Source organism: Myotis davidii, unplaced genomic scaffold, assembly GCF_000327345.1.
Source record: "Myotis davidii unplaced genomic scaffold, ASM32734v1 scaffold384, whole genome shotgun sequence".
Taxonomy (NCBI): Eukaryota; Metazoa; Chordata; class Mammalia; order Chiroptera; family Vespertilionidae; genus Myotis; species Myotis davidii.
This window is the reverse complement of record NW_006295385.1, coordinates 365,465-378,444: the sequence shown is the minus strand read 5'-3', so window position 1 is coordinate 378,444 and position 12,980 is coordinate 365,465. Positions and strand designations below refer to the sequence as shown.

The 12,980-nt window shown below is 40.8% G+C and overlaps 1 protein-coding gene across 13 annotated transcripts in view; it reads right to left on the bottom strand.

Annotated features, from left to right (window-relative positions):
• Window positions 1–12,980, bottom strand: part of ST7 (suppression of tumorigenicity 7) — a 240,475-nt gene that overhangs the window by 151,121 nt on the left and 76,374 nt on the right. For 6 of the 13 annotated variants that reach the window (XM_015567990.1, XM_015567995.1, XM_015567989.1 and 3 more), the window contains exons 1-2: window positions 10,987–11,056; window positions 10,680–10,762 (exon numbers count right to left, since the gene is read on the bottom strand). In XM_015567990.1, coding sequence (XP_015423476.1) covers window positions 10,680–10,762; window positions 10,987–11,041 — 138 coding nt within the window. In that variant the 5' untranslated portion in view covers window positions 11,042–11,056. Of the gene's footprint in view, window positions 1–8,964; window positions 9,062–10,679; window positions 10,763–10,986; window positions 11,057–12,980 lie in introns of those variants that run through there. The other 7 variants (XM_006770007.2, XM_015567992.1, XM_006770008.2 and 4 more) reach the window with 2 other exon arrangements.

Sequence of the window (12,980 nt, the reverse complement as noted above, 5' to 3'; positions counted from 1 at the left end):
AAAAACTCTGCATCAACTCCAGCTCTGAGATCCCAGCCAGCTGAAAGCTGGTTTCTGGGGTTTTGTTTCGCTTCTATATTTGTTACAATGTTTCAAACTGCAAGCTCAGAGGCCGGCAAGGCAGGCAGGGAACGTTGGAGTCCTCCATCACTGAAGCAAGCAAGCCTCATGTTCGCTTCCAGCTGCCTGGCTGCCGGCCGCAATGCTGGCTGGCAGTTAATTTGCATATCTCCCTGATTAGCCAATGGGAAGGGTAGCGGTTGTACGCTAATTACCATGTTTCTCTTTTATTAGATAGGATTGATGTTTTCTCTCTTTTGGTCTAACAAAAATTTCTTTCAGACAGACAGAAAGAACATCTATGAATGACCAGAAGAAAATAACAATTAGACCAAGAACTTGATTCCAAAGAGTTACCCCTATTGACTATGTGAACTTCCATGTATTAAGAGATCAAGTTTAAGTAATTTCACTGTGCAGATGGAAAAATATGATATGAAAGCTAAGAAGAAAAAAGGACTAGTCTATAATATTTGGAATGCTAGGAATAAGAGATCATGCTTAAAGAAGGAAGAAAGTTTAAGAATGGTAAATTTATAAACCACGAATCCAGGAGAGAGTTTATAATCTCAGGTGAATTATTTAATCTATTTAAATATAAGTTTATTTAGTGGAAATCATATTTATTACAAATCATATTTAATATTAGGAATATATTAATAGTCCTGGCTGGTTTGGCTCAGTGGATAGAGCATCAGCCTACGGACTGAAGGGTCCTGGGTTGATTCCCGTCAAGGGCACATGCTGGGCTGCGGGTTCGACCCCCAGTAGGGGGCATGCAGGAGGCAGCCGATCAATGATTCTCTCTCATCATTGATGTTTCTATCTCTCTCTCCCTCTCTAAAATCAATAAAAATATATTTATTATTAAAGGTCCTCAATTTCCACAACCATGTAAAACACCTAATCTCAACCTCCATGTAAAAGGCCTAGTTCAGTGCCTGCTGCATAAGTGGTTCTCAAAAGTAACAGCAAAGCTATCAGTTAGTGTGTTGGTAACATACACCCCTCACACACTGCTAGGACACACCTCTCTTTTGCCAGTCTACAATTCGCCCGAGGAGACTGTTACTATGTTGTTGGCTGAAAACCCTGGAAATCGTTGTGAAAAGGGGTATTGCTCATCATTCAGTCCTGACCATCCAACAAAGCCCTGAAGAGATTCGTGATGTTGCCTTTAGAAAAGAAGAAGGGACTCAAAACACTAACCACAGAACTGCGGGCGGCTCTCAATCACCTGTGATGGGGGAGCTTTCTTTGCTCTGCTTCCTATATTCTGCTTCTTGGGCACCTGCCAGGCCTTAGTTCATTCATTCAGTCACTTGGCGCTAAATGCTCCACACCAGGCATGAGCTGTTACAGAGCACAGATGTGGCCCTTCACTACCAGTCCATGCCACAGACCCACAATGCCTCTCACAGGTTGCTCCTCTCATGGCCTATTCCCATCACAAAAAACACCTCGGGATGCTTCAGATATCTCTGTTTATCAAGCAGAATCAGAGAATGTCATTACTAAAAGGGACTTTAAAGCACCATGTACAGTCTCCATTTAGAGATGAGGAATGAGGTCTGTACGGGAAGGTGCAGTGACCTGACCGAAGTCACCCAGCTACTTAAGTAATAGTTACTTAGTCTAAAGCCCCAGCTCTGTGCCACTAATCTTACCAGGGCCCTATAATAAACTATTTTTTTTTAACTCTCTTGATCATTTAAACAGACAGATGTAGCCTATCCCTTTTCAAATATTCACTTCCATGTGTCCTCCCACTCTACTGTCTCTCTTAAGTTTCTTAGCTATCAAAACCAACCTAGAAGTAGCCAATCAAATTGGACCTGAAAACTCACCCTAAGGTGTGACTCTTTTGAATAGGATATTTATATTATAATCGGAGACAGACCTTCTATACAGTATTTCTAAAGTAGGAATAATGGACCTCAGTGAAGACTGGGTTATTTCTGCAGCTGTTTGGGGGAGAAGAGGAGAGCTTTTTCTCAGCAGTAGACGGCTTCTTACCCATCACTGTCTTTCTTTATACTAATGCGCCCACCAACCTAGAACACAGGCTCCAATGTGTATTGAATGAACAACTACTTCAAGAAAGAAGAAAAGGACTTAAAGCCTTCTTCAACTTCAAACCAAGTCTTCTAATTTGGGATCTTAGCATAACAAGCTGCCTTTTATCCTGAAACATGACAGGCTTTGGGCCAGCGTCTCACAGTATTTTAGAAGAGCCACACTAATCCAAATGGGCAGATGGAGTTACCTAACATGCAAATGTTTGTTGTCACTTTGAATTCTTCTCCAAGGTGCATAACCTACATAGCTCTCATAGGCAAATTTAAATTTAAAAATTAGTTTTGGGACATGCTAATAGCTAACTGGGCTTGCCACAGTACAACAAAACAGTTTTTAATCTGAAAAATAACCATAAAATTAAAATATAAATTAACACATTTCATAGTCTGTGGGGAGCAGATATAGGGTTAAGCCTCGGACTGACCTGTTGGCAAAGTCACAAACAAGTCCCAGCTTAAAGGGCACAGTCCTCTTAGCATAATTAGGCTAGACCTTATAATGCTCCCTAGATCTTATCCAGGAAGCTAATGGGCTGAGGGAAGTGCAGGAAGTGTAACTATGGTCAAAACAAGTGAAACTCACAAGACTAGTGTAACTATGGTAACCACTACCTTGTTTACCTCTGACTATAAAATAGTTGGTGCAGCCTGAGCACCAGGGGAAGTCCTTCCTCTTGAGTTGGACTTACCCGCCTGGCTCCCAATATTCCCAAATTATCTCTTGTCTTTTCTCTTTCATTTGTGTGCGGCTCCTCTTCCAGATCCTGAACCCTGAACGACGCAGGATGTGGAGGGAAACACAACAATAGTCTTAAAAACATAATCTCTCTAGTATGTGTTTCCTACTCATGTTCCACCCCAAGGATAATACAGCATCAACTGGGTTAAAAGTTTAGAAAGCAACAGTGAACCTACCATCTAGCTGAAAGGTAAAAACCCTAACATACTTCATGACAGCTGAGCTGTGTGACCTTGGTTGATTCTTTTGATTCTCTAGGGCTTGATTATTTAATGTGTAAAATAAACTCACAGTAAGCACTCAGTTAATGTTGGATGGATGGGTGGATGGATGGATGATTGTAAGACTGGATGGATGAACAGGTGATTAGAAGGTTGACTAGATGGATGATAAGGACTGGCCTGGTGACTTAATGATATATAATTTAAATAAACACGGGACCAATGGAAGGGTTTATATTAATTTTGTTTGTTATTTTTAAAAAATAGGGGCCTACACATATTTATGGAAGAGGAAAGAATCTAGTGGAAAGAGAAACTGAAGATGCAAAAAAGTTCAACCAACCATGAGGCAAGATGCCAAAGCCCAGGAAGCACACCCACCCTTCCTTGAAAAGGTAACCTACCATTTCTTGATCTAAGACAGGAAGAATGGGGAAGGATGAATGAGTAGAGGGAGATCCATTCTATTTTGGAAAGTAGGGTGTGATATGAGCTATTTTACATATATAAGAATGCAACAAAGGGATAACAAGTGGGTGAAACTGATCTCCACAGAGATGCAGACAAGGTTTATGTTCTGAGAATAAGAGAAGTGGAGATGGAATTGGAAATGTGAGGATGGAAAAAATGGTTTGAATATATACCTTGTAGAACAGAAGGGCCATAAGCTATACTCAGGACCTGGATCACATTTAAAACAAAGACCCATTTGTCTAGGTCTCAGTTCCCAATGCCTTGTGACCTCCTCCTTTACTAACTGACAGAGCAGAGGATGACTAAGGAGCACTGGGGTTGGGACTTAGGGTGGACATCTAGATTGGCAGCTGGCCTAAGGTGCAAACTTGTCTCATCTTCCGCCCCAGGGAAGGAACAAAAATCTGACACAAGGTACAGACAAGGCCCTTTCGTCTTTCTTGCAGACCTAAAAGCTGAATATTTCCTGAAGAGGCCTAGATTCTTCCTCGCCAATTGTAGAGGGCCCCTGGGAAGGCACGTGGGCATTTTTCCTTAATAATTGTCAGTTGAACCTGAGGCAACAGGCAGAGCCCCGTCTTGGATACACATTTTACCAAAAAGGCAGAAGTGTTCTCAGCATTGACTTTCATCTTTGCCCAAGTGTCAGGGAGGGGGTTTTGATATGTAAATCCAGTCTAGCACCGGGAATGAATACAACTCGGGCCTACCCAAGCTCCTTTATCTTTAGTTTTGGTGAAACCTCTTGGTATTCGGGGAATAAAATAAACATGCTGCTTCGTGCTGGGTCCCTGTCTCTCCCTCAGAAGAGGACTGCGGTCCCACCCGGACCCAGCCTTTTCCTTCCATCTTTGTGTCTTGTCTCTATTTCATTTCTCAATCTCCAGCCCCCCTACTCAAAGAACCGGATCACTCTCTTTCCGTACTAGCCACAGAAAAGAGAGACCCCACCATAGCCAATAAGACCTCCTCTTCTTGAATTGCATGTTCTATATATAAAACATTTCTCTTCATGAATGAGGGACTTCCCTATACACATATCACATTAAAAAATACTCCAAGGTTCCATATAGCAGCACATTAGTAATTCCACTCCAATTCCATTAAATCCATGGGAAATACAAAGATGTCACAGTCTGAGATTGACTGAGTGCTTCCTGTGGATTAAAGTAGATGATGATAGCAAGAGGAGATAGATACAGTGATATGGAGATTAAAGAGGAAATATGAAACTTTCTAGCCCTAACCGGTTTGGCTCAGTGGCTAGAGCGTTGGCCTGTGGACTGAAATGTCCCAGGTTCGATTCCGGTCAAGGGCATGTACTTTGGTTGCGGGTACATCCTCTCGTCGATGTTTCTAACTCTCTATCCCTCTCCCTTCCTTTCTGTAAAAAATCAATAAAATTTATTTTTAAAAAAAGAAAAGAAACTTTCTAGCAGTATACTTCTATGGGAAAAAAATGCCAAATTGACACCTGCTCTAAGTCTTCAGAAATATACGTGGGGGTAAACAGGGTTTGGGGCAAGAGGGGGAATATCCTGGGCTTAAATGAGATAAACTAAGGCAGTTGTTACAGGTGGTTTACGGTAAGATCGATAACATTTTTACTTTCCTGTTAGAATTTTCAAGTATATTCCTTTCTCCTTACTCACCTACACTTTAAAGTCCCTCCCAATTCCTTATGGCAGACATTTTTTTTTACTCTTAGTTTCTGTATGTTTTGTTTAGGAATACTGAAGAGATACAAAGAGGTCTTGACCTCCTGCTTCCTTGGTCTCATCCCTCCTCGGCCACTTGTTTCCCTATCAGTTATGGGGGCTGTGTGAAGAACTAGTATTCATGCCCTTCCATGCCCTACCCTGGCCACCTACTGCCTTTAAGAAAAGAGAGGACAGAGATCTGAGGTTTTCTTCAAGGTCAGTAGTCAATGATCCATCCCACCTCAGTGTCTGTATGTCCACAGGATGAGACTTTCCACTGTAGCATTACTGATTGTGGCTTAGAAGGAAGGGTCACTCTCCTGGGATGAAGGTATAAAGCCACAGACAACAAGGAGAAGCCAGCCTGTGCCATGTGCCCCAAGCCCTGCCAACTCACATACTTGGTCTTGGGTGGTATTCAGAACCCATCATTTTAAATAAGCTCCCAGATAATTCTAATGCAGTTGGTTAATTCCTTCACTCACTGGATCTCTGTGCCTGCAACAAATATCCCTAAGTGTTTACTCAAACATATACAAAAGTGGTATACAAAAACACAGATATGGTCCCAGCCTTTGTGAAGCTTCCATTATAGAGGACACAAAAATAATAAATGATGACACACAAAATATATATACTTTTTAAATCATGGGAGGTGTTGGTCTATGTTTTGGACTGCCCAAATCTGACCCAACACATGGCCAATCGGAAAAAAGATAAAAGCGTCTCCCCCTGAGAAGGTTGCATCTCCCTCTCTTTTCTTCTTTTCTTCTCTCCCCCTCTCCCCTTTCTTATCTACCTGACCCATTTCTGTGAGTCTGTTAACATGAAAACATCAACTGCTAGACACTGCGGCTATCCACCTTCCAGTCAACACGTCATGAAAGGAGAAGGATGCCGTGGCCAAGCAGTGGGGATTTAAATCCTAGTCCTCACTCACCCTTACCTGGCAAGGTGACCTGGGCAAGCCATAAGCTTTCTGGGGGCCTAGTCCTTCGGAACCAAAAGGGAAGAGTGAGAAGTAGGCAGAATAACAAACTCATTGCTGGCACATTAGTTTAAAAGAGAACAGCGTTTGGCAAACACATTTTATTTCTATGTATATTTGTTCAGTTAATTGACGTTTTCTTCACAAGAAAAACACCAGGGTTTTTTGTTTGTTTTCTTACCTCTGTTCTCCTAAGACATCACATTACATGATAATTTCAGTCTCCAGCAAAGGAATCCTGAGGTCCCCAAACAACCGATTTCCCCAGCGGCAGCCCTGTGCTTTGAGTGTTCACTGCTTGACTCTCCGAACATTGCTCAGGGGAGAGTAGTTAGATAATCGTCTCTCTGGTGCCAGGAAACAAACCAAACCACTAAGCAGCTCTTTTCAAAGCACCTGATCCTTTACCTCAGCGGTTCTCAATCTGTGGGTCGCGACCCCTCTGGCGGTTGAACAACCCTTTCACAGGGGTCGCCTAAGACCATCCTGCATATCAGATATTTACATTACGATTCATAACAGTAGCAACATTACAGTTATGAAGTAGCAACGAAAATAATTTTATGGTTGGGTCACAACATGAGGAACTGTATTTAAAGGGCCAGAAGGTTGAGAACCACTGCTTTACCTCAATGCTGCTTCTCCAAGAAATGCACTTGGCAGAAAAGCGTTAGAAACCTCTACCCTAGGTTCCTTTCCAGGGTTAGCAAAGCTGAGTCCCCGAAGGCTGGACAACACCAGTGTCAACAACCTAAAGCAGGAGCCTAAAACTATCAACAACTATTCCCACATTGTAGTTACAACTAAACATTTTTGAGAAAGGTCTTTCAAAATCTTCACACATTCGAGGTTTTCCTTGGCTCAAAGTTCCCCATCAGTCAGGCATATCCTCTGAGAATGCTGCCATGCAAATATCCCATAAGGCAGCACGGCCGTGGTCATCAGGTTTCAACAGCTGCAGCCCACAGGCAGGGAGAAAGCCTCACCAGCCTGATCTGCAATGGCCATGGTCTAGCTGTGGTCGGCAAACCGCGGCTCGCGAGCCACACGCGGATCTCTGGCCCCTTGAGTGTGGCTCTTCCACAAAATACCACGTTCAGGCAAGCATGTACAGTACAATTGAAACTTCGTGGCCCATGCGCAGAAGTCAGTATTTTGTGGAAGAGCCGGGATTTTGTGGCAGAGCCACACTGACGGGGCCAAAGAGTCGCATGTGGCTCGCGAGCCACAGTTTGCTGAGCCGCAGTTTGCCGACCACTGGTAGGGAAATCCTTCATTTGGAGGACAAGAAAAGCAAGCTGGTGGGACTTCACCATCCCTGAGTTAGAAGTAAAAATGACTGGGGTCTAGCTTTTCAAAGTGAAAGCAACCCACACTCTTGTAATTAAAGCCCAATGCTCCCATAACAATATACTGCTAGAATCAAATCCACACCCGCCATCTGTGCAGCAAGCTAACACAACAACCGAGAAGTTAACCAGCAGGCAGCGAAATGAGTGCGAAAGCATGACTGCCTGGGTGGAAATACCTCTTCAGCCTTCGCCAGCTGTGTGACCTGAGGCAGGTTACTTACTTGTCCGCTCTACCACCCATTTATGCACAAGTGGAATGGAAACAACACTAGCAACTGCCTAAGTGTACTGTTGTGAAGAATAATGAGTTAGCATGTACAGCGTTTAGATCTCTGCCTGGCACAAAGTAAGCACCACCGAAGCAGGTAATGTTCTTAAGTGAACACTCCTGAGAGGAATGCACAACCTGACCTTTCCACACCAGAGTGGATTACTGGTTTCAGTATGATATTGCTATGCATATTGTATGCAAAAATGTTCACCCTTTTTTTCTATTTGTTTAATGAAAAAAGATTTTGAAGATGTTTTAGGAAAATATTAAAATATTATTTTTAATGTAGCCGAAACCGGTTTGGCTCAGTGGATAGAGCATCGGCCTGCGGCCTGAAAAAATATATTAAAAAAATAAATAAAAATAAAATATTATTTTTAATGTAAATAATTATTAGATGGAGATTTGTAATACCTAACCCCCCCAAAAAAATACATGTGCTAAAAGATTGCCATGTTCCCAGCATATACTTAGTAATAACTTATCAAGCATGTGAAAGCATTTTCTAAGTTTGAAGTTTCTTCATTCCATTTCAGCATATTAAGGTGGGAACCTAAAGACAGAGGTTCTAGATCTGGCTTCACTACGAACCAAAAACATGAGCATGGGCCCAACTCCCTATGAGGTCTTTATTTAGAACAAGAAAGACCAGATCAGATGGGTGTGCACTTAAGGGGCAATATGGTATAAATTATTTCATACAGCTCATTTCAACCCACTTTTAGAAGGAACTTTAATATACTTCCCCTCATCTTGGCATGGTCTCTGCAGCCAACACTGGCCTTTCTATTTGGAGTCCACTTACATACCATCTTGGAGTGCCCCTTGCTGATGTTCTTCCCATTCCTGGTGCAATAGTATCAATTTTAAACATCTCTTCCCTTGAGCCCAGCAGCCCATGTGATACAGCAGAGCAAGATTAACCTGAATATGTCTGACCAGAAGAAAGGATACTCCCCACACTACCACCATTCCCCTCACCTGTCTGCAGGCTTCTGCCCTGCACACACAGCCCCACCTTTTGACTCTGCTCCTTATAAGCTCAAGCTTCTGAAACCCTCTGTTCATCAGGGTCACTTACGCACTTGCTCCACATCTTTGTGCCCTTCCCCCTCAAAACGTGTGTTTTTCTACAGCTTTTCTCAACACAAACTCTGATAACTTTCTTGTCCCTGTTTCTATAATAAAAAGTAATCACAGGGTTACGTATATAGAGAAAAAATGTATAAATCCACTTTCTCCTTAAAGGTCATTTGAGTATATGGACTGATTCCACTGAGATTAGATGACCCTATTTAAGGTACTTAAAGAAAATGACTTCAGATGTTATAATTTATCTCACCTGTAACTATTTTAGAACTTAATGTAATAGAACAGTGGTTCTCAACCTTGGCTGCACATTAGAATCACCTGTGAATCTTTTTAAAATCCTGATTTCTGGGCCTCATCCTCCAGAAATTCTGTTTCTTTGTTATGGGGTGGAGCCACAACATTAGTAACAAAGAAACAGAATTTCCGGAGGATGAGGCCCAGAAATCAGGATTTTAAAAAGATTCACAGGTGATTCTAATGTGCAGCCAAGGTTGAGAACCACTGTAATAGAACCACAGAGATAATTATCATATTGTTTTTGCTTATTTGGAATTATTTAAAGGGAAACAATAGGGAAATATATGTAAATTTTGAGAGAAAAGGAGATCAGAGGGGAAAAGCTTAGATTTACCATACCCATGTCAATAAATTTAAAGACACAGAGCTTGATTTCTACTGATTTTGCTTATGTCCAATAATTTATTTTGAAAGGGGTAATGAAAACATTTTACTTAAACTGAATCACATTTATTTTGTAGTGTCTTAGACCCTAGAATTTGACGCAAAATTGTTTTCCTTTATTTTCTCTTTTATTTATATTTTGGTTTTCACTTTCAACAAAAGTAATACATAATTGTATAAAATTATATATATGTATGTGTGTGTGTGTGTATATATGTATATATATATATATATATATATTGATACAGAGAGGAAAGGAGAGGGAGAGAGAGATAGAAACATCAATGGTGAGAGATAATCATTGATTGGCTGCCTCCTGCATACCCCCACATCCCAGGCACGTGCCCGGACCAGGGATCAAATCATGACCTCCTGGTTCCTAGGTAGACACTCAACCACTGAACCACACCAGCTGGACTGATTACTTAAAGTTTTAAAAAATATTTTACAAATATGGTCCTGGCTGATTTGGCTCAGTGGATAGAGTGTTGGCCTGTGGACTGAAGGGTCTCGGGTTTGATTCCGGTCAAGGGCACATGCTGAGGTTGTGGGCTGAATTCCTAGAGGGGGCACATGCAGGAGGCAGCCAATCAGTGATTCCCTCTCATCACTGATGTTTCTCTCTCTCTCTCCCTCTCCCTTCCTTTCTGAAACTAATTTTTTAAAAAAATTTTTAAAAATATATTTTACCAATATGTAACCTAAGTAGTGAGAGGCCTCTATAAATGGCCCCACACAACATATACACACATGCGAAATAATCACTAAGCTGCTGGTGTATATTCTTCTAGATTTCCCCCCTGTATACATACTAACATATGCAGAGTATCCCAAAAAAATATAAACACACTTTAACAGCTGACAGCTTAATTTTGAAAATGAAATGTATTTTAATAAACACTGCCTTTATAATTATTCAAAGTGTGTGTATACATTTTTGGGACACCACACACACGCACACACACACACACACACACACACGTAATCAGCATGTTTTTAAATAGGAAAGATTCCATCACTTACCAAAATAAGCCCCGATATTAGTGAGGAAGTGCCTGTCAGGGCCACGTAGAACTTCGGCGTTAACGTATTCAAAAACATGCTCACTGAAAAGAGAAAGAGACGGAGAAGAACAAAGAATGCATGAGTATGCCAGTAAAACCAACTGCTTCACTTTACTTTCTGTTGAAATCATTTTTTCTGGTGATAAGAATTCTTAGAGCTATAACAAAGCCCCAATAAAATGGTTCGGCACTACAGAAGCTCAGAATACCAGGTGTCAAATTATAAATCCTGAAAGAAAAAAGCTCCATACAAGGAAAAAGAGCACCTTTTTTATTGTTGTGAATGGTTTTCTTGGATTCATCACCACTGAAAAGTCTCATCTAAGCTGGTGATAACTTTCAGTCAAATAGTGAAGATGTCCTATATGGTTCGTGAGACCCACACACCTGAGTCTTTGATGAACCAACAAAGCAGTATGTCAGCCTTAAAACAAATAAAAAATAACTATATTCAACAGCTATACTTTCCTGACTGGCTCCTGGTACTCTGTTCACATCAACTATACAGTTGACCTGGTTGCCCATTAAGAAAAGTTCACTTACAAAGACAAGCACATACAATAGAGTAAAGATAGTCTATTCAATAAATGGCATTGGGAAATTGGATTTGGACAGATACATTCAAAAAATATGACTAGACCACCTTCTTAAACCACACACAACAATAAACTAAAAATGAATTAAATATTTCATTGTAAGACTTGAAACCATTAAAATCCTAGAAGAAAACACAGGTAAAAAACTCTTTGGCATTTCTCTTAGTAATATTTTCTTCTGATATTTCTCTTTGGGCAAGGGATACAAAAATAAAAATAAAAAACAAATGAGACTAAATCAAACCAAAAAATTTTTGCACAGCAAAGGAAACCATCAACAAAACAAAACACAACCAGTGGATGGAAAAGATATTGGTTAATGATATACCTGATAAGGGGTTAACATCCAAACTTTATAAAGAGCTTATACAACTCAACACCAAAAAAACAAACAATCCAATTAAAAAAATGGGCAGAGGACTTGAATAGACACTTGTCCAAAGAGGACACACAGATGAGCAATAGACGTATGAAAAGATCCTCGAAGTCACTAACAGTCAGAAAAAAATGCAAATTAAAACCACAATGAGATATCACCTCAAGCTTGTCAGAAAAGTGAAAGTTAATAAGTCAACAAACAAGTGTTGACATGGAGGTGGAGAAAAGGGAACCCTCATGCACTGTTGGTGGGAATGCAGATTGTTACAGCTATTGTGGAAAACAATATGGAGGTTCCTCAAAAACTTCAAAATACAACTTCCATATGACCCAGTAAGTCCACATGTTGGTATATATCCAAAAAAATCCAAAACACTAATTTGAAAAGTTATGTACAGCCCCTATGCTCACTACAGCATCATTTATAATAGCCAAAATACAGAAGCAGCCCAAGTCCCCATCAATAGACAAGTGGATAAAGAAGATGTGGTACATACATATATAGTGGAATATTACTTGGTCATAAAAAAAGAATGGAATTTTACCAGTTGCAACGACAATGGATGGACCTAGAAGATACTATGCCAAGTGAAATAAGTCAGTCCAAAAAAGGCAAATAGCATATGATTTCACTTAAATGTGAAATTTAAAAAACAAAATAACACATAAAATAGAAACAGACTCATAGATACAGGAACAAACTGATGGTTACCAAACGGGAGGAGGGTTGGAAGATTGGGTCCAAAAGGTAACGGAATGAGAATTACAAACTGGCAGTTACAAAATGGTCACCGGGATGTACAGTACAGCATAGGGAATGTAGTCAGTAGTACTGTAATAACTATGTATGGTGCCAAGTGGGTACGTGAATTGTCAAGGAGATCACTTCATAAATTATATAATAATTTAACCACTATTCTGTATACTTGAAACTAACATAAAATAATATTGACTATCAACTGTAATTGAATAATTAAATAAATGGGTATATAGCTATATAGTTTATAAATATATTTTTATTTATTATCATTTATAACGAGACTAGAGGCCCGGTGCACAAAAACTTGCACCTCTCGCAGTCTGGGGCCCCTCAGGGGATGTCCACCTGCTGGCTTAGGCCCGCTCCCCAGGGGATCAGACATCACTCTGGAAGCCCGGGAGCCCTCGGGGGAAGTCCACTTGCCAGCGGGGAGCAGGCCTAAGCTGCAGTCGGACGTCCTTAGTGCTGCTGAGGAGGCACTGCTGTACTGGCAGCCCACTGCTCTACTGGTAGACCACCAGGTTAT